This window comes from Centruroides sculpturatus, unplaced genomic scaffold, assembly GCF_000671375.1.
Source record: "Centruroides sculpturatus isolate CEXI.00-Female unplaced genomic scaffold, Cexi_2.0 scaffold1020, whole genome shotgun sequence".
NCBI lineage: Eukaryota > Metazoa > Arthropoda > Arachnida > Scorpiones > Buthidae > Centruroides > Centruroides sculpturatus.
Genome location: NW_019385298.1, coordinates 167,768 through 188,522, shown reverse-complemented (window position 1 = coordinate 188,522; position 20,755 = coordinate 167,768). Strand labels below are relative to the sequence as shown.

The 20,755-nt window shown below is 31.4% G+C and overlaps 1 protein-coding gene across 1 annotated transcript in view; it reads right to left on the bottom strand.

Moving 5' to 3' along the window:
- The window catches only part of LOC111637332 (isovaleryl-CoA dehydrogenase, mitochondrial-like), a 61,223-nt gene that overhangs the window by 2,931 nt on the left and 37,537 nt on the right, over positions 1–20,755 (bottom strand). Inside the window, exons 9-11 of the mRNA XM_023382812.1 lie at positions 16,930–17,011; positions 7,525–7,629; positions 1,939–2,011 (exon numbers count right to left, since the gene is read on the bottom strand). Of these exons, the coding sequence (XP_023238580.1) occupies positions 1,939–2,011; positions 7,525–7,629; positions 16,930–17,011 (260 nt within the window). The remainder of the gene's footprint in view (positions 1–1,938; positions 2,012–7,524; positions 7,630–16,929; positions 17,012–20,755) is intronic.

Below are 20,755 nucleotides of genomic sequence, written 5' to 3'. Positions count from 1 at the left end.
GGGAATGGGGTTAAAAAAGGATAAGTATGCGTGTTTCCTCAGAAAATATTGTACTGTACTTGTATGTATTGTTTGCTTGAGAATACAACAGAGAATAAACTGCCCAAATATCCTTAAACAAAGGAAAAGTACGTACTTTATGAAGGCAGAGAGCCTTTACTACATGAAAATGAAAATTAATGAATACATAGTGTACAGTAATTTACCTGATAAGACAGACCTCAGAAAAATACTTTATGAGGCATAAAGCTGTCTATGATGAAAATTAATTATCTAAGGTTATTTTTGCCCTGCCAGGGTGTGGCCGAGTTATCGAGTGCCGAGTTTTCAAGGCTTCTACTGTATCAGCAGTATTTATAATTACATTATCTGCAATGTTATTTATTATAAAATACTTTGCTTAAATTATGTAAAACCCATAGCCAAGGCAATTGTGTAAATTTAGTTTAAGATATGATAACAATGTTTTACTTTGACTGTACAAATTATTGACATATTTGTAAATTTGTTGTGGTGCCAAAATAGTTCATTTGTGAATGGGTTTATTGATTGTGGTGTCTAGGGTTTCTCATTTCCCAGTCTTTTGCTTGTCCCAGGATTCTGGGAAATCCCAGAACAGAATTAATTATTTTTAAGATATACAAAATATCATGAAATCAAATGATATAATTATTTTTCATTTTTTAAAGTAATTTAATACGTTCTGCAACCTCCAAAATCATATTAATAATACTGTATAATATATATATTAAAAATTACCTTTGAATTATGTAGAAATTTTCACAAATAGAAAAAATTTATTAAAGTTTGCTGGAAACTGCATACAACAACAACAAAATGCTTTGAATCGAGTTGAAAATTTAAAAAAAATGAACTTAGATCAAATTTCTAACTTAAAAGGTAATTTTCGTTTTTTAAATAAAACATAATACAAAATATTATTGTAAATTTTTTATAAGATTTTAAAAATCAAAAATGGTCAATACTCCGATCAGTCAATCTGATTCTTATTTTAGTAATGAAAAGTCCCACTACCAAGAATGCACTTTCCGATTTAATTGATGTTAATGGAATTGTCTTTAATGCATTTAAGAGAAGACAGATGCTATATGTTTTTTCTTCACTTGTAGCCTGGAAGTTTCAAGTTCGTTTTCGAGATTGTAGTACTTCTTTTGCTGTCTAGTATTCTTGATTTGTCTACCTCAGCTGCTTTAATAGCAGCATCAAGCTTATAGCCTGATAATTCGGCAATTCGTTTGGCTTTAATAATCAGGTTTATGAAGAAAAACTTCATACTTCAAGACTTCATATTCATTTGTATCCTTGCCCAATTTGCATAACCTGGTGTTACACAGTTATCGAATCTACAGGCATGGCTAAAAATTAAAACAGCATAAGCACAATTGTTCCAGATATTACAGGTTCTGACAAATAAAGAATTTTCAGAGTCCTGCCACAAATAAGCTACGTACTGATTATTGACCATTTGTGACATGCCATAACGAACAAAAATTAAAAACTAATAAGTAGGTTTAAAATTACTAAATACAAATGTATTCTGACAGTTTGTGAGTTAATTATACTTTCTTTTTGCAAAATTTCCTCAATCTTAACACAAAATAAGAAAAAAGTGAATTTTTAAGAAATTTGCAGGATTTCCCGGGTTAAAAAAACAACTGGGATCTCGTTTGAGAAACCCTAATGGTGTCCTTTATAACCACTTAACTTTGTTGATCTCATTTTGGACACACTGTGCAGAAAAATAAAGTATAAAATGTTGATTCTATATTAAACTGACAGACTAAAGCATGCTTACTATTGATAAATATTTTTATATATCAAATCAACATATCAAATTTAAATTGATATAATGGCAAATTAAATAATTTGATTTTACTCATTGATTTAACTGTTATTGAGCCATTAAAACAAACTTACCTAAACATTGAACTGCATCTAAAGCTACTTGTGTTGCCTTTTCAGCACAATATAAAATAACACCTGCACAATCCTGAAAATTTCAAAGTTTTATATATTAATTAATAAAGTTCTGTAATATTTGAAAAATTACATATACTATTTAAAAATTTTAATAAATATATATCATGAAATGACATTTAGTTAAAAATATTGCCATGTATATAATACATTATACATGCATATTTTTAAAATAATACAGAAAAAAACATTGATTTTCATTAACTCTTTCAAATTAGCAATAAAGAATGTAACTTAATTCAACAAATTCAAAGGAGTTCTTAAACTGTTAAGTTAAATATAAGCATATGTAAAAGTCTTGCACCAAGTCAAATTACATGAACTGTATTACACCAACTTTAATGCTGTGTATGGTATGGTAATAAATATGTACTACAAAAGTTTACTTTTCAATGTAATTGCTGGTACAGGAAACACATTTCTGCTATCATTCTACCAGTTTGAAGATTCTACTTCAATACAAGTTCATTCCAGCAAACCACATGAGAAGCTTTACCTTGATAGCATTGCTGTCTTCAAACCTTGTATCTCATAGGATGTCATTTTCAGTGGACCAAAGAGATGGAAGTTCAACAAGGGAAGATCAAGAATGTAGAGAGGAAGAAGCAACACTTCCCAACCCATCTTCTCAATTGCATCCTGTTGGGTGAGGACATGCATTATCATGTTGTAAGATGATGATGCACTTGTCACACAAGGCTGATCTCAATTTCCTCAATAATAACTCCATATAATGGAAGGAATTAATGATTCCTCTGGGAAGAAAAATCAACAAATATACATATCTTGGCAACCCAAAACATAATTTCCATAATTTTACCAACTAAAGAAATTGTTTGTGTCACCATTCCTTACTCTGGCATTTTGTTTCATGGTTGAGTCTGCTAAACTCAGCCATTGTCATACACACATTGCAGATGTCAATGAATTTCTATTGCAGGAATGCTCTCTTTCATGAGAAACTCAATGAGAGTCCTTTGACGAAATGAAGTGCCAATGTCACTCATTTTTTCAGCATGCTCTGCAATGAAGATGAAAATGCACATAAGGTGTCAAGTGTCTCACATGGTAGCTGATAGATGCAAATATCTGTTGCACATTTAGCTTTCCAATGTTAACTCAAATACTTGAAATTAATAAGATTATAACTTGGCCTATGTCAAATTAATAAGATTATACCTTGGTCCATGCTTTGTATTTTGAAAATTTCTACTCCTCACAACTTTACAAAAACATGACTTAAAATCTTGTCATTAATTTTACATATGATTATCAAAAAGATCTTTGTATAAACTTGCATTTGTTAAACTAACTTATGCATATATTGTAAAAATTACTTGTTAATTCAGAAATATTTTAAAATCATCTAAGAATGATTAACTATATTTTTAATATTAAAAAAATTTTCAAAATGAAATAAAACTACAGTGGTACCTTGTTATACGTCTGCTTTAGAATACGTCCTGTTTGGACGAAACAAATTTTGCTCGATATACGACTTTTGTTCAGTATACGACAATTCAATTATATGCGCCATCAATGAACNTATACTTTAGCAATTGAATTATATATATATATATATATAATTCAATTGCTAAAGTATATAATATTAATAATAATTTAATTAGAAAAAAGCATTTAGAAGATTTTTTGTGGTTAGGCCCTTTACTGCTCAGAGCAATTAGAAGATTAAGATAATCTCCTAAAAATAATAAGAAGAGTGAACAGAATATTAGCAATGTATCTTAATACAACTAAGCAAATTAATGGGAGGAAAAAGTGCCACTGGCAAAACATTAAAAGAAATAGCAGTAACCGTCCGAATAACGGAATCTTAAATATGCTTCAGATTTAAAGAAGATGCACGTTAATCAGAAACTCTAAAGAACGTCCTGGAAGAACAGAAAAACAACAGCACAAGTTAATAGAATAATGAGGAAGATTATATGTAGCAGATGATTTGCAATTAACTGTCTCCAGAGCAAAAACAGTTCGTTGCCTGAAGGAAATGGGAGTTCCGATCATGTATGCCAAAAGTTAAATCGTACCTTATAAGCACACCTAGAAGGCGGGTTCTGTGGGGGAAAGATAGCATCTACATTGATAATGTAAGACTAACAAAAATAGTATGGAGCGACAAAGTTACTTTCTATGACAATTTTGGCCATCAGAGAAAGCTGTATACAATCAACCAAAAGACGATTTCAATCCCCAATGCTGCAAATCCAATGTGAAATTTCCAAAAAAGCAGTTAGTTTGTAGGGATATATATCGGCTACTGGCTTAGAACTGTGTTTGCTAAAAGTTCATATGAATGCATGTTTATGAATTTGAATACGAGTCCATATAATTTAGTTCACATTTTAGCAAGAAATGCTTTATTACACACAGCCATACAAGTAGATCAAATAATGTTTAAACATCAAACGTCTGGTGTAAAATGGAAAGACACTTGACTCTAAAAAATTTCATGTCATTGGACAACGTTGTCGGACTGTGAAAAAAACTAGTTGCTTCTGAGCCCAGATGATTTTATGTCACAATTAGCCTAATGAAACGAATAGCCAACTAAATATTAAACTGACTGTAATTAGTCTTGTGTTACTAATACAGTAGTCCCTCGTTATATCGCACTTGTCGGGAGACAAAAAAAAGCGCGATATAATTGAGTACTAAAAATTCTGGGCTTTACTAAACAGATAATACACGCTATGGAATCTCTATCCTCTATTCTTTCATCAGCAAGTGTTTTTGATATAAAATAAGCTTAGTTTTGCAATACTGAATTTTATTCGTGGTTATATCGTGTTAATTGACGTTTACGTAAACATCGATACCACGAAAGCCCATTTAACATTATTGTTTCTTTAACAATGACATTTAAAACAAATAATGTCAATATAAAAACAGATTATCAGTTACGATATTATTATACAGAACTATATTTTACAGTAAATCGTTTATTAAAAATTTGTGTAATTTATATTTTTCAATAAAAATTATAAATACAGTAATTGAAAATTTAAAAAATAAATATTGAACATATAACTGTATATAAATTTCACCTTATTTCAATATATACTTAGATATGCATGGCTTAATCTTTGAGACAATATATATATTTCCCAATTTTTTACTTTGCATTAGTAGGATTGCTGTTAACAAAGTACCAGATAGTAGAGCAGTCCATTTAAAAGAACATTATGTTGGCAGCATTTTCAGAGCAGCAGTGTGTATAACAAATCTGTATTCTAAGAAAGATAAGGATCTATCTTTAATCTTATAGTATGTAGACACATGGCAACAGGACTCTACATTTCCTTGAAATTTTGTGAAACCTTCCATTGATCTATTTTCTAATAAACAGATAATTAAAAGATTTATTACAGAATCATAATGAACAGATTTTATTGAGCACACATGGGAAGCATTAACATATTAAAAAAGGTATCATAAAATATATTTTAACAAACAGCACATATATGTCCTCATTTCATGGATACAAAGCAAGAAGCAATTAGCAACCAGATTTCAGAGTTTACATGACCTTATTTAGTGGTACTGTAATTATTTGTTTTTACTCTGTATATTCTTTAAGAGAGCATTCAAAAATTTGGAGCAATGATCTTCACATATTTTCAGTTAGACCTCTTACTGTATTTCAAGAAGTAAAATTAATGTAACTGTATTTACTGATTATTTGATAGAACAATAAAACTGATGAAATAAGAATGGAAACAAATATGATGTAAGTAAGAAGAAAATTATGTGATAATAAATTTTAATGTTTCCAAATGTGATATAAGTTACATAGGACTCCTAAAATAAGAAAAAATGGAAAGAATTGAATACCATTAATAATGGTGTGCCAAGAATGGACTAGTTAGTCCATTCTTGGTTAGTCCTCTAAATTTAGTCCTCTTAGGTTAGTCCTCTAAATTTCTTCAAATACTGTCTAAATATTATATTTAATGCATTTGTGTTTGAAACCTTTCACTTGAAAAATGTATATTTTTCCAATCTGTCCTCCCCTCCTTTATGATGAATTCAACTCTTCCATGAACCAACCTGAACACCCCTCAGGACTCCTTTTAGTTAATTCGATTGACAGGCCTAGCTTGCATACATGTGTTCCTAGCATACTGTTGTGTTTTGTGAGCATTCATGTGATTCTGTAATAAGAGATTTTGTTTTTTGTGTTTATTGAAAAGAATATCACATTAGTAATTTTTGTATTTCTATTATCATAAAACACTTAAAAGTTTTCGTCTAAAGTGTGAATCTACTTATATGTGATTAAAAAGCTTTGAATTCAATATGAAAGAAGACTGACTCTTTACAAGAAGTGGGTCCCTTACAGTGAAACATAGCACAGTTTGAATCTGAATGATGCAGCTGATCTAGGTGAATCGTCACATCAGAGTGAAGACAATCAATAATTTCCATGTTGTATTCTATTTTATTTAAAACTGTTTTATATTTTTTATTATTATATTTTTTAATGGCAAAAAGTTTAATTTTGAAAGTAGAAATGGATTTTATAAAAAAAAAAATTGGAATTCTAATAATGAATAAAATTGTCATTAAGTCTTATCTACTCAAGATATGACACTACCCCCTTTATCTCCCCACCCAATTGACCTTTAACCATCAAAATTTAATAGCATCAATCTCCCTTATATATAAACCTCCATGCAAAATTTCAGAAATTTTCAACAAAAGACACATGAGTTATTAAGCTTCAAAAGGGGTGAACAAACTCATGCCCCATACATACACTAACATCCATACATAGAAAAAAATCTCCAAATATTTTGCATTTCTTGACATTTCAAGAGTCCTCTCAATCCAAAAAATGTAAAAATCTGTGTGGGGCCTTTTTTTGACTGATTGTCATACTTTCCCTCTGCTATATATAGCAGGGAAAGTATGACAATCAGTCAAAAAAATGCTGGGAAAGTAAAAATAATCAGTCAAAAAAAGAGCTGGGAAAGTAAAATTAATGTGTCAATAATGTGAGATGAAATGAATTTTCTTCCCAGTGTTTAAATAATTGTTATAATGTATGAAAAATAGGTTTTCTCACATCTGATCCTTTTTGAAAATTGTCGCTGCACATTGATGACCATTAACAATCCTCTGGGTAATCTTGTTACTTTGGATGAGGAGGCATAAAGCAGTGATTCTGAGAGTATTCGCTTAAGTGGATTCAACTGTATATTACATTCTACTGCATCTACCTATTTTCATATTGCAAATTTAAAATATTCTAGTAATTCTTAATTTGCATAATAATTTCCAGTTATTTTTATTTTTAAGTAATTTTTGGTTATATCTTTTAAAATTAATATATATTCAGATATACTAAGCAGAAATTTACTGAAAGAAACTTCAGTTAAATCTGTAACCTTCTTTATTGGAAATTTCATATTAAACATATTAAAATTAATTTACAAAAAATATATTCTCACTGTAATTGTTTAATTTATGTATGTTATATTCAAATTTTTACAAGAAAACATTTACCTTGGAACTGACATGACCTTTATCTACTGCTCTTGCAACATTATACAAGTAAGCTCGACAAGCATTCAGAGTTGTGTACATGTCAGCCAATTTTCCTTGGATTAACTGAAAGAAATATATTATTCAATAATAAACTGTTATAATATTAAAAATTGTTTTACTACTTAAATACATTTCTGTATAATCTAATGGGCAACAGCAGAAAATTTTCCAAGGGAGAGGGCAAAGCTTGGAGACAAACAATTACATCAATAAATTTTTATTTAATTATTTAATTTTTTTGGATTTTTTTCATAAGTAGATTATAAAACACAGTATTGCATCAAAGCATCCCTTGGCTAAGGATGTAAGAATACATATCTCAATCACTTTTAGAATTATAAATTGTGGAATTTTTTATCAATCCCAATGGGCAAATGTCTTGTTTGTCCATTTATGAATGCCAATGTATGAATCTACTACAAAAGTATAAATTTATTAAATTTATTCCTAAATATTATAAATTTATCTCTATCAATCAATTAAGCACTATAATTATTCATTCCTTGCACATGCAGTTCATTCACCAATTCTTTTNATCAAAGCATCCCTTGGCTAAGGATGTAAGAATACATATCTCAATCACTTTTAGAATTATAAATTGTGGAATTTTTTATCAATCCCAATGGGCAAATGTCTTGTTTGTCCATTTATGAATGCCAATGTATGAATCTACTACAAAAGTATAAATTTATTAAATTTATTCCTAAATATTATAAATTTATAGATTTTTTTAATTGATATATAAACTGAATTTAAACAGTCCTATTTTTTATAATTTTTGGCACTTTTTTATTCTTAGAGAAGTTCATTAACATCTGCCCTCAAATTGAGGCTAAAAAAGGCAGCTGTAAGAGAAAGGAAAGGATTATTAAGATTTTTTAAATTAAATACTTTAAAAGCACCAACACCTTATTTTCCAGTTAATATAAACCAAATAACCACTCACCACACTGGATTAATGACAATAATGCACTCAGAACCAATTAAATTACAGTATAATAACAAAAAAAAAAAAAGTTTTTGAACCTCATCTGGTTATCTGATTCTGCATCAGGTTCTTAATCATTCCTAGATGGTTATTTGTTTATGGAATAATGTTTAAACAAGAGTTTGATATTATAAGTTCGAAAAAACTTTACAAAAAGCCATGTTGTGCATGCGCAATGGGTCAGCCTGCCTGCACACAACAAGTGGATAGAGCAAGTTGTGAATCATCTCTTGCCAGGCCAATGACAAAACCATCTCCTCTTTAAAATTTATGCATGTAACTGTGAGGCTGGATTTGAAAATGTGGATATCCTCTAACCATTTGATGTACAGTACACCTCAAATGGTTAGAGGATATCCACATTTGTGAGACGTGACAATGATGAGATTGGCCCGTGGAGGTTCTTGCATGATGAATATCCACCTGATGTTCTTGTATTCTGATGCCCATGGAACATTTAGTCCATAAACGAATAATGGTTAAGAACCTGATGCAAAGCCCAGATGGGGTTTGAAAATGTTTGGTTTCCCCCTCCCCCTGTTATTTTTGTTATCACACCATAATTGGTTCCAAGTGCATCATTAATATAAACCAATTTATTATAAGAACAAATGTTTTCAAATGTCTTTAACAGGCATCTTCAGGTCATGGAATGTTATACAGCAGGTGTGATCAAACTTTTATCCCTTAGGGGCTACTTTTTTGGTAAAATATAGTCTGCAGGCGACTATGAATATGGGCAAACAATTTTAGGATTTTTATATGTGCATGCGTTAACATTCATTTGCATTGTTCATCGGGATAAATACAAACAGTATGGGTATGTTGCACAGACAGTCTAATATTGTAAGAATAATTTATCAAATTAAGATTTTTAAACATTAATTTAAGTCTTCGCGGCCTACTTTCAAAACCTTTGCAGTCGACCGGTCGACCGTGGTCTACATGTTGGCCATCCCTGTTATACAGAACTCTATGCACAGAAAGCTAGAACTTTTGTAAATAAGTAATATAAAACCTTTGACACTTTTTCTAGCAATTTTCTTTAATCAAACTAATGTTTTCGGCTATATTTAATGGCCTTCCTCAGGTTTGACAATATTTGGAACGTCAGATATTTGAAAATTTGTTTTTGTTCTGATGACGTCATAGTTTTTACAAAAAAGTTTTTCTTTTCTTTTAACAAAATTCCTTTTAAATTACAATCATTAAACATATATGGAAATAGAAAAAATTTAAACACAATTAATTAATAAATGTAAATGGATAACAAATTAGAGTTATGCATTAATTTGTTTTCATACCTATAATGTCAATGTTTTTACAAAATTTTTTAAACACAATTAATTAATAAATATGTAAATGGATAACGAATTACAGAGAATGGCTATTACTGATAGGATTAAAATATTTATAAATTTGTAGGATTGTAATGTCACATATTGTGTGAAATAGATGGGTTAGCAGCCCATTTCCTTTAGGGGATTGTCAATGAGTGATTGCCAGGCCATAGACAGCGAGTCTGCATCTCTGCTGTTGATGCAATTTTCTTTGAGGGATTTTGCAAAGATTTCCAGTGTTTTTATTGTTCTTAGCTTGCTGTTATCGAGTATTGGTATTATAATCTTAGCTTCATCCCATTTAGCTGTTATACCTGGCATGCTTGCATATTGGGCTAGGGTGGTACTAATCTTCTTGTTCTGCGTATCATACTTACTGCTATCCTTTTTGTTAATGATCTATGATCTGTTGGTTGAACCTACGTATATTAACTTTTTGCTCCTAATAAATCTGTTGTCATACAGTTGTACCGAATATATTCCAGGTTTTCTGGCTTCACTGCATTTATCTTTGGTATTGGCAAGAAGTTTATGTATTGAAGGGTTACATTTGTAGGATAGATCTGCTTTGACCTTCTTGGCTATGATTTTATAGGTTTGGCTCATTCTAGGGTCAAAATCAACTACTATGCGTTTTCTTTGCTGTTCTAGAGATCTAGAATTTATGGCTTCTGTTTCTAGGTTGCCTTGTATTTTGCAAGCTAGCCTTTCTATTAGCTTACTGTTGTAACCGTGGGCTATGGCAATGTGTTTTATGCATTGTATTTCTTGTAATGTGTTCTTGATGTTAGAGAAATGGGTAAAGGCTCTTCGAACCAGAGCCCTGTATGCTGCTATTTTATAAATATATATGGGTTGTTGGATGTTGAGGGGATAAAGAAAGATTGTAGGTTAGGCTTATGGTATACTTTTGTAGCTATTCAACCATTTCCCAGATGTATCTGGAGGTCAAGGAAATGGGCTATCTTATCACCTCCTTGATCTAATTTTAACGTAAGCCCAAATGCATTGTTATTGATGGCCTGCAATATTCTATCTGTATCTGGCTTAGATCTTCAGATAATAAGAACATCATCGACATAACATGTGTATAATATAATTTCTGAGCTGAAGTTTCCAATTTTTTAACTGCTAATTCACAGAGGTCCCCACCATGTATGTTTAATAATTGTAATTTAAAAGGAATTTTGTTAAAAGAAAAAACTTTTTTGTAAAAACTATGACGTCATCAGAATGAAAACAAATTTTCAAATATCCGATGTTCCAAATATTGTCGAACCTGAGGAAGGCCATTAAATATAGCCGAAAACATTAGTTTGATTAAAGAAAATTGCTAGAAAAAGTGTTGAAGGTTTTATATTACTTAGTTATACAGAACAAAATTCAAAAACAAAATTTACACTCCTGAAAAGTGAAATTGCAACACTACAAAGGAATGCACATAGCCACATGCAAATTTCAGGACCAGTAGCGGTGACAGAGACATGCAAATGATTAAGTTTGCATAAACATCAGGTTATGTGGTATCCAGCTTTGGGCTATAAATACCAGTAGCAGACTTGGGCTGTAAATGCTATCAGTGATGGTTTGCAGCAGCAAAACTTCTGAAGAAGCTTAGAAATACCTCAGGGATGATAGCAAGCCAATTACCTACTTAACAGCTGAGGAATGATATGTATATCCTGAAGCTATGTAACCTCAGTTTGTTGATTCACACAATTATAACACGTGTTTGGCACAACAGGAGAACCATCCAGCAGCATGTGACACAATGGACACAAGAACATCTACAAACACACCAAAGATGATTAGATAGCACCAGTACACTTCAGAGCATACAGACTGGCATATTCACCAAACAGCTCATCAGGACCCATTCACTATGGCATGTGACATCCAAAGCCACTTGCTGCCATCAACAGATGCATCTGTGTCCACTCAAACCATTTGTAACAGGTTGCATGAAGTCAGAATACATGTGTGGCAACTAGCAATAGGGGTGCCATTAACTGCTCAACACAGGGCTGCACACTTGGTGTGGTGTTATCATCACTTCAACCATGAATCTTGCTTCTATATATTGGGGAATGATAGCCTTAAATGAGTTGGCGATATCCCAGAGAATACCATGTGCCAGTCCTTTATGCTAAGCATTACACTGGTCCCCACACTGGGAATCATGGTTTGGGGAGGAATCATGTTCAATCAGTAAATAGCTGGTGCACATTTCCAGTACTCTGACAGCAGGCCAGTATATCACACAAATTGTGGAACATGTGGTTTGACCACAGGTGCAGGTCACACTCAACATGGGGTTCCAGCAAGACAATGCCCAACTGCACATCACACACTAAATTCTCATCAGCCTGAATGGAATGCACATCCTTCCTTGACCAGCAGCCTTACCAGATCTCTCTCTCTCATCAAATACCCATAGGACCTTGTTTAACATGAGATGTGCTGGGAACCACCAGCACACACCATAGATGACATGCATGTCACAACGGATGCAATTTGACATGGGGTAAGGGGGCAACTATTAATTAATTGCCTCATTGCCTTGCCATATAATGGCCTGTATAGATGCCCATGGGGCCATATTTGTTACTGAATAAACAGGTGTCTGTTGCACATATTTATTTGTTCTTTTGATCATTTGCATATGTCTACAATTACCAGTAATGTCTGTGGCTATACACATTCCTTCGTAATGTTTCAAATTCATTTTTGAAGAGTGTAAATAAAACATAATTCATTAAATTCATGCTGATGATTGGTTCAACATTCTTTTATACATGTAACTACCAGCCTGAATTTAACTAGTTCTATTTTATTTAAATTTTGCTTTTGAATTTTGTTCTATATAATAATACTTCACAAACAATTAACACTGATTTTAAAATTTATATTTAAAATATAATTTTTATACAAAGATGTAAAAATTAACCTGTAATTGACAAGACTATGTCTTGTTTATAAAATCGTACTGCTGGTTTATGTTACCAGCATACATGTATGTAAGAGTACATGTCGAGAGTTAATATTTGGCACAGAGTATTAGGTGCCCAAATCATTTGCGCATAAAAAAATCCAGACTTGTAGGTAGTCAGGGAACCGAGAACTGAGTCAAAATAAAATACAAAACGGTGACCCTCTTCTACAAACAGGCAAAACAGGCACCTCACCCCACTGAAGTCAGGTGGGAAAGAGTACCACCCACAGTCATTCTAAAAAGTGAACTCTGACCTTAGGACTGAACACGTAGTTTCTTCTATGTTAATAAAATTTGTAATCTAATTTTGTAAATTTGGGAGTGCTTCAAATATGATGTTAAAACGATTTTATGTTGTTACAAGTGGGTTTTTTTTTAACATTATCTAGTATAGTAAAATCATGGAACCAATAAAAATTTGACATTATATTAAGGTTGTCATTACATCCGATGACATTATAATCGGATTAAACTGTATATTGTTTGTGCATAATAAAATAAATAATTTCGGATGATACAATAGCCAGGATTATTTTTTTAAAAAATGGGAAATTTTTATTATGCATCGACAAAAATTCAAGCTGGGCTGACACGCAACAGAGAGAAATTTCAAAATTGGATAGGTTAATTTCATCAAAAATGCATCATCAGCGAAGTTTGAATGATCATGCCCAAAAGCAGCAATACCAAAGAAGATTGGAGAATGAGAATGAGACCCGCCTTGAGCATCAAAGTGATTCCGCTTTGTAGTGAGTCTCCAAGACATTGTCTTGTCCCAAACATGGTTTTGCCGTTTTACTTGTTTTAAAAATTATCTGCAATTGTCAGTAAAAGAAGTAAATATTTTAATATTTCAGCACTAAATTGCTGAAATATTAAAATAAAATAAAAAATTAAAGTATAATCATGATTTATCCAATTTAATTTTAAGTTATATTAAAAATAATACAATGTTTTAATGAAAAAAGACCAATAAATAAGTCTTGTTGCATATATAAAACTTAAAATTAACTCATTAGATACATTTATGCAAAATTTATAAAACAGCATATGAAATTAGTCTAAATATAGAAATGAGAGAAATCAGGAAATGTGTAACACTTGTGTATTACTGTATTTACATTTCTACTGTGCGAGTAATTTTCAGTTGAGTTTTTAAAGATATTTTTTCATATGGAACAAACATTCCAAAACACATTTATTCCAATATATTTTGATTGTACTTCACAACTATCTACAATTAACCAGTAATTGTAACCAGTAACCAGTAACCAGTAACCAGTAACCGGTGCGAAATTCTTTAAAATTGGCAAACGTTTTCGATTCCTCTCCTGGGATCTTCTTCAGGCTTACTTTTTTATATCTTTCGTTATAACTGGATTCTTTAATTCGAATGTTTTTAAAAAATATGGAACGTGCATTTTTCGAAAAAATTTCTGAAAGTGAAAGGAATCCACGTGTTATTTCAAATATAATTTTCGACCAATGGGGATTCGTTGTGTGCAATACCTCATAAAATTTATCTTATAAAATATATTATGATTTATCGTCAATTAAAAATTGCCATGCTGCAGAGAGATTTATTTCCTCTTTGAAATTAATGTATGCGGATTTGCGATCGGCTTTAAAGATTTCCACTGCCTCCAAAGTTCTTAGTTGTCTATGGTGTTGGGTGGTACAAATAACATGCGCTTCATTGAAGAAAGGTGTGATGCCCAGGTTTGTCGCATACGTAGATAGGGCCGTCGTACATTTATTATGTTCAATGTCTGATTTATGCTATTTTAATCTTGTGGACAATGAATGCTTGGTTGATCCGATATACACTAAAGGCCTATCCCATCTGTTATCTTTTAATGGAATACTGTATATCCCTGGAAGCCTATTTGGGTCTGAATTGTCCTTCCCGTTCCTTAATAAACTGTAAATGGTTGGGTTTCTTTTGTATGCAATCTTAATTCCTTTTATTTTTGCAATTTTTTCGTACATTGCCTTTAGATGCGGGTTATACGTTATTGGTACCCTCTCTACGCTATCTTCATTTCCATTATTTAGTACCTCTACCTTTTCTTCTACACGATTCTGCAAACGCCAGTGCTGCTTACATAATCCTTTTATAATATTGCTGTAACCATGCTATTTAGCAATCTTCCTAAATTTAGCAATCTTCCTAATGTAATTCAATTCTTGTTGGAGGGCTTGGGAGGTGGAAGAATGCGTATATGCTCTTTCTACTAATGCTCTAAACGCCGCTATCTTATAAGAAAATGGGTCACAAGATTCATAAGGTATATACGTTGATATCGCTGTAGGTTTTCTGTATACATAAGTTTGTACCACCCTTTCTTTCATATCTATGACTATATCCAAGAAGTGTACTTTATCCTTACTCTGTTGTTCCAGTTCCACTACGAGGCCATATGGGTTGTTGTTCATTGATTCCATAAACTGATCTATATCCGGCTCAGCTTTTCAAAGGATAATTATATCGTCGATATATCTTCTGTACAGGCTGATATTTGGGAGAAAGGAGGGAAGGACTTTGCTTTCTAATATCCTGATTACCATTTCGCATAAATCTCCAGATAATGGACTTCCCATTGGCACTCCTCTTCCTTGCTTGTATATGGTGTTCTTGAATTGGAATACGGAATTGTAACAAGCCAGATGCGCTAACTTGAGTATATCGTGGTGCAATGCGGTGTCCTCTATGCTAGAGAGAAGGAAGTCCCTGAGCGCACAAAAACATGGTTGAATTTTTATTGATGGGTATAAGGATCTAAAATCCAATACCGTTGCGCAATCTGGAGTGTCTATCTTCTTAAGTTCTTTTAAAAGCTCCATTGGACTTTCTATCTTGAACTGGTAATCTTTCAAGTGTGCAGATAGCCTGTTATGTATTAACTTTTCTAACTTAATAGTGGGAGCTCTCCCTTTGTCTACTATAGGTCTGAGTTGTTGCCCTTGCTTATGCGTCTTAGCAAAGGCGAACAGCTTCGGCATGTCTGGAGCATCTATAATTATGTTCCTCATACCCATGCTCTTGGCTAGTTTCGTATTAGCAAATCGTTTAATTCTTGCTTGCATCTTATCTACCCAGCTTGTTTCCATTTCTGAGCACTGAGTTAATAAGAGGTATTCAATTAATCCTTTCTCATACGTCTCTCTTTTCATTAACACCATTACTTTGGATTTATCCGCTCTGGTCAAAACAATGTCATTACTCTTTATCCACTTGGAAGCTCTATTCAATTTATGTTTCATCTTTATAACCTCCTTAGATTCTTTCGCGGTACCGATCTTAATTGATGCTAACTATCTGTAGTATTCTTTTTGGTTATGCGAGATCCATGATGAAATTAATCCGCATGCATTAATTTCAAAGAGGAAATAAATCTCTCTGCAGCATGGCAATTTTTAATTGACGATAAATCATAATATATTTTATAAGATAAATTTTATGAGGTTTTGCACACAATGAATCCCCATTGGTAGAAAATTATATTTGAAATAACACGTGGATTCCTTTCACTTTCGGAAATTTTTTCGAAAAATGCACGTTCCATATTTTTTAAAAACATTCGAATTAAAGAATCCAGTTATAACGAAAGATATAAAAAAGTAAGCCTGAAGAAGATCCCAGGAGGGGAATCGAAAACGTTTGCCGATTTTAAAGAATTTCGCACCGGTTACTGGTTAATTGTAGATAGTTGTGAAGTATATACAACCCGGTGTGGTGAGAAAGCACATTAATTATTTTGATTGTATTTTTGTATAACTAACAGGAAAAAGATAAAAAACACAAAGCAGCATTGATGTACAAGATAACATTAATTAAACTGAATAATTAATTGTTGAAGAAAAAAATTTAATTTCTTAAGATATTTAGATATTTCAGAATTTTAATTATTTGGCTTTAGTGATGTATAATAATAATAAATAAGAAAAAAGTAAAAATGTTCAGATTAATATCTGAAAAACACAAATTTTTAATAACTTCAAAAAATTTTATTTATTTAACAATAACTATTTTTAAAACATACCTGAAATTCACCAATTCTTTTACCAAATTGTTTTCTATCATGAACATACTCAAAAGTTATATCACAACAAGCTTGCATAATTCTACAAAATTATAACAAAAAGAATTTTTAATTATGATTATTTAAATATTGGGTTGTTCAGAAAGTAATTTCGTTTTTTTACCATTAGATGGATTAGTCGTATTTTTCCTGTCATTTTCATTCTAAACCATATTATCTATACTAATATTATAAAAAGGTAAAGTTTGTAAGTTTGGATGTAGGAGGTAATCTCCGAAACTACTCATCCGATTTCAAAAATTCTTTCAACAATATTTAGAATGGACCTTCAGGGTGGACATAGGCTGTATATTATTATGTTAAACATTCATATAAATTAAAACATATCATCTAGGGCTAAGGCTATGTCCAATAGATGGCGCTAACTCCACAAGTATGAAGACCTAAGTTTGCCTTTCTGTGAAGATGAAGTAAAGCAGATCATCTTCTATCTATCTATATAAATAAAAATGTAACATTCATTTGTTCCTACTAATTCCTTTAAAATTTTGACACAATGTTGCATTCAAATACACACATATTTTCATATAATATACATGTTGAAATTTCCCCCACTGGGGGAGATGGACAGGATTAAGGCTTACCATGAAGAACTTGGCTTCTATTATACTATTTTAGATGTGGTTTTGATTGCGTTTTAATAGGGTACATCAAGAAAATGTATACTAAGAAGGGATTTTTCAAAAAATTCCCCCCCACAGGGGAAGCGTTATACATTTATAATAGATACATTTTGAGCCAAAACAACGCGTGGCTGAGTCTGCTAGTCATTATATATTTTGACAGCTAGCATTTTAAGGCTTATTTGTAAAAAATTTTGTTTGATTTTGTGCAATTGTTTATTTTTTGTGTCCCATCAAATATGGAAGATTGAAAGCAGCATTTTCAGCATATTTTGCTCTTTTATTACTGAAAAGGTAAGAATGCTGTTCAAGCAAGAAAAAATTTGTGTGATGTATATGGAGAAGATGTATTGACAGAACGACAGTGCCAAAACTAATTTACAAAATTTCATTCTGGCAATTTCAATATTGAAGATGTACCACGTTCTGGATGGCCAGTTGAAGTCAATGAAAACAAAATAAAGGTACTGATTGAAGCAAACTGCCGAAGAACAACACGTGAAATCACTAAGAGATTAAATTTGTCAAATTGAACTGTTTATGATTACTTGAAAAAAATTAGTTTTGTTTCAAAGCTCGATATATGGGTTCTACATGTTCTTTGGTGGGATTTTAAGGAATTTTTTTTTGAGCTTTTACCAGACAATTTAACAATTGATTCAAAAGTGTACTGCCATCGAGTAAACAAATTGAATAATATCATCAAATAGAAAAGGCAGCCAGAATTGATCAACAAAACAGGTGTAGTGTTTTAATAATTACAATAATGTCAACTATATAGAAATTATAACACTGAAATTGATAAATTACCTAACTCACTGCCTGTAACCGGTGTTCTTCTCCAATACGAAGGACTTTGCAAACGTTTTCGAACCTAATGTAGTTCTTCTTCAGGTGCTACAGAATGAAGAACCACATTAGATTCGAAAACATTTGCAAAGTCCTTCGTATTGGAGAAGAACACCAGTTACAGGCAGTGAAGTTAGGTAATTTACAATAATGTCAATTTTCACACAAGTTTGATAACTCGTCAGAAACTGTTGTAACTTACATGGGATGTGCTATCACACCAACCATATTCTCCAGATCGAGCACACTCAGATTATTACTTGTTCAGGTCTATACAAATTTTTTTTAACTGTAAGACATTTACTTGAAATGACAATGTCAAAAATCACTTGGATTGGTTTTTTTGTAAGCAATAATCAAAACTTTTATGAATGTGAAATCATGCTACTACCAGAAATGATGACAACAGGTATTTGACCAAATGGTTGATATATAATTCAATAAAATATTTATTTATTATAAAAATATTGTTTTTTTTCCCATGGAAAAAAAAACGAAATTACTTTCCAAATCACCCAGTAAAATAAATCTATAAGATTTTAATATATATTATACATTTCTTTAAAAATTACTGTAATAAAATTCAAAACATATAAAAACTCCACAAGTTCAAACTTTATATCGTAAATAAATATTTAATTTTGTGTATAATAAAATTCAACTTAATCATGCATAAATGAAATAATCAGAAAAAGCTTTTCTAATTGGAAATCTAAAAATGCTCCCAAGATTTATAAACTGCCAGATTCATAACAACAAAATTAAAGAACTGAGTTTATATAATGAAAGTTTTAAATATATCGATTTATCATAATTGAACTACTCATATTCAGCAATAAAGAGATATTTAGCAATCCAGCTGCAACCAATTTGGTATGGGACACTTCAAAACATGCAGAAGACACTTCTATAAAAAAAAATTAATAACAAAAGTGACCACAATATTTTCAGTACTGCAAGCAAAAAAAAAGCAGTTTCTTTTGCAAAAGTATTCAATTTATATGTTGCACCAAGTTCTGGGTATAAAAGTCATCACAACTGTTGAATCATTTTTTATCAGCTATGATGTCTATCTTGCTATCTTCTCTTGCAGGAACATATATTTCTTGTGAATCTTCTTTATGGAAAACAGCAAGGCTGAAGTTATATTTTGGAAATTATGATGTTGTGAGAATCTATTCCAATGACCCATTGACTCCATAAGTTCTCAAAATAACAATCACTTGATTTGAGGAAAACTAAATATTTGGGAATTCACTCTGTCCAAGAGCACAAACCTATCACTTCACAAGTCATTGAAACTGTTGTTGAATATTCAATGAAAAATGTTACGAACTCAGTAGTGCACATCATGATAGTTGGGTGCATCCTATTGCAAAATGTGTGGAAGTTACTGAGAAAGTTGTTGCATTGTTATCCATATAAGATCAACCACAACCAGATGAATTCAACGGTTAATTGGACATTGCTGTTGACATTAATATGCATATTAGTATAATATAAGTATATCAAACATTTTGAAGCCTGATAAATATATATATATATATATATAGTATATATACATAAATAACCAAACAATCACCTTAAATAATAGGGTCATAAATCTGCTATTTTAATGATTAATACTAAATAATTTGCTACTAAAGGCAGAAGTTAGGCACCATGTCTTATCTAAATTAGTAATTATAATTTTAATAATTTATTAAATAATTTAAAATCATCTGGAAGAAAAAATGATTCTAAATTAACATAAATTTTCAGTTTGTAAAAATTTCTTATATAGTGTCAAATAAACTTTAATCTGATGACAACATTTCTTATTTAATGGAATTTATTACAAGAACAATTTTTATATAAATATAGAATTTAATAATTAAAAGAGTTTGTCCTTGTACTACATAAATTATAATTCTATCAGTCATAATTTAATCTAAGTAAAATATTTAAGTAATGAAGTTAATAAATACAGTTGTCCCTCTATAGTCCGACGTTTTTTAATCCGACATGCTCAGTAGTGCGATGCACCTCCCGTCAAGGTACCCGTCCCCGTTACGTCTGCTTGCACAGAAGCATGTCGCGATGTGAATCTCCCCATCCAATTTTTACACGATGACACACATTTCGTGTGTTTTATGTGAGCAGTTCTGTTCGAACAGTTGGAGTAGAGAATATTGTAAGTTACTGCTAGCAAAACAATGCGAAATATGTAATTATTTTCGGTAATCCGGACACTTTTGGTAATCTGACACACCTTTGGTCCCATACCTGTCGGATTATCAAGGGACAACTGTATT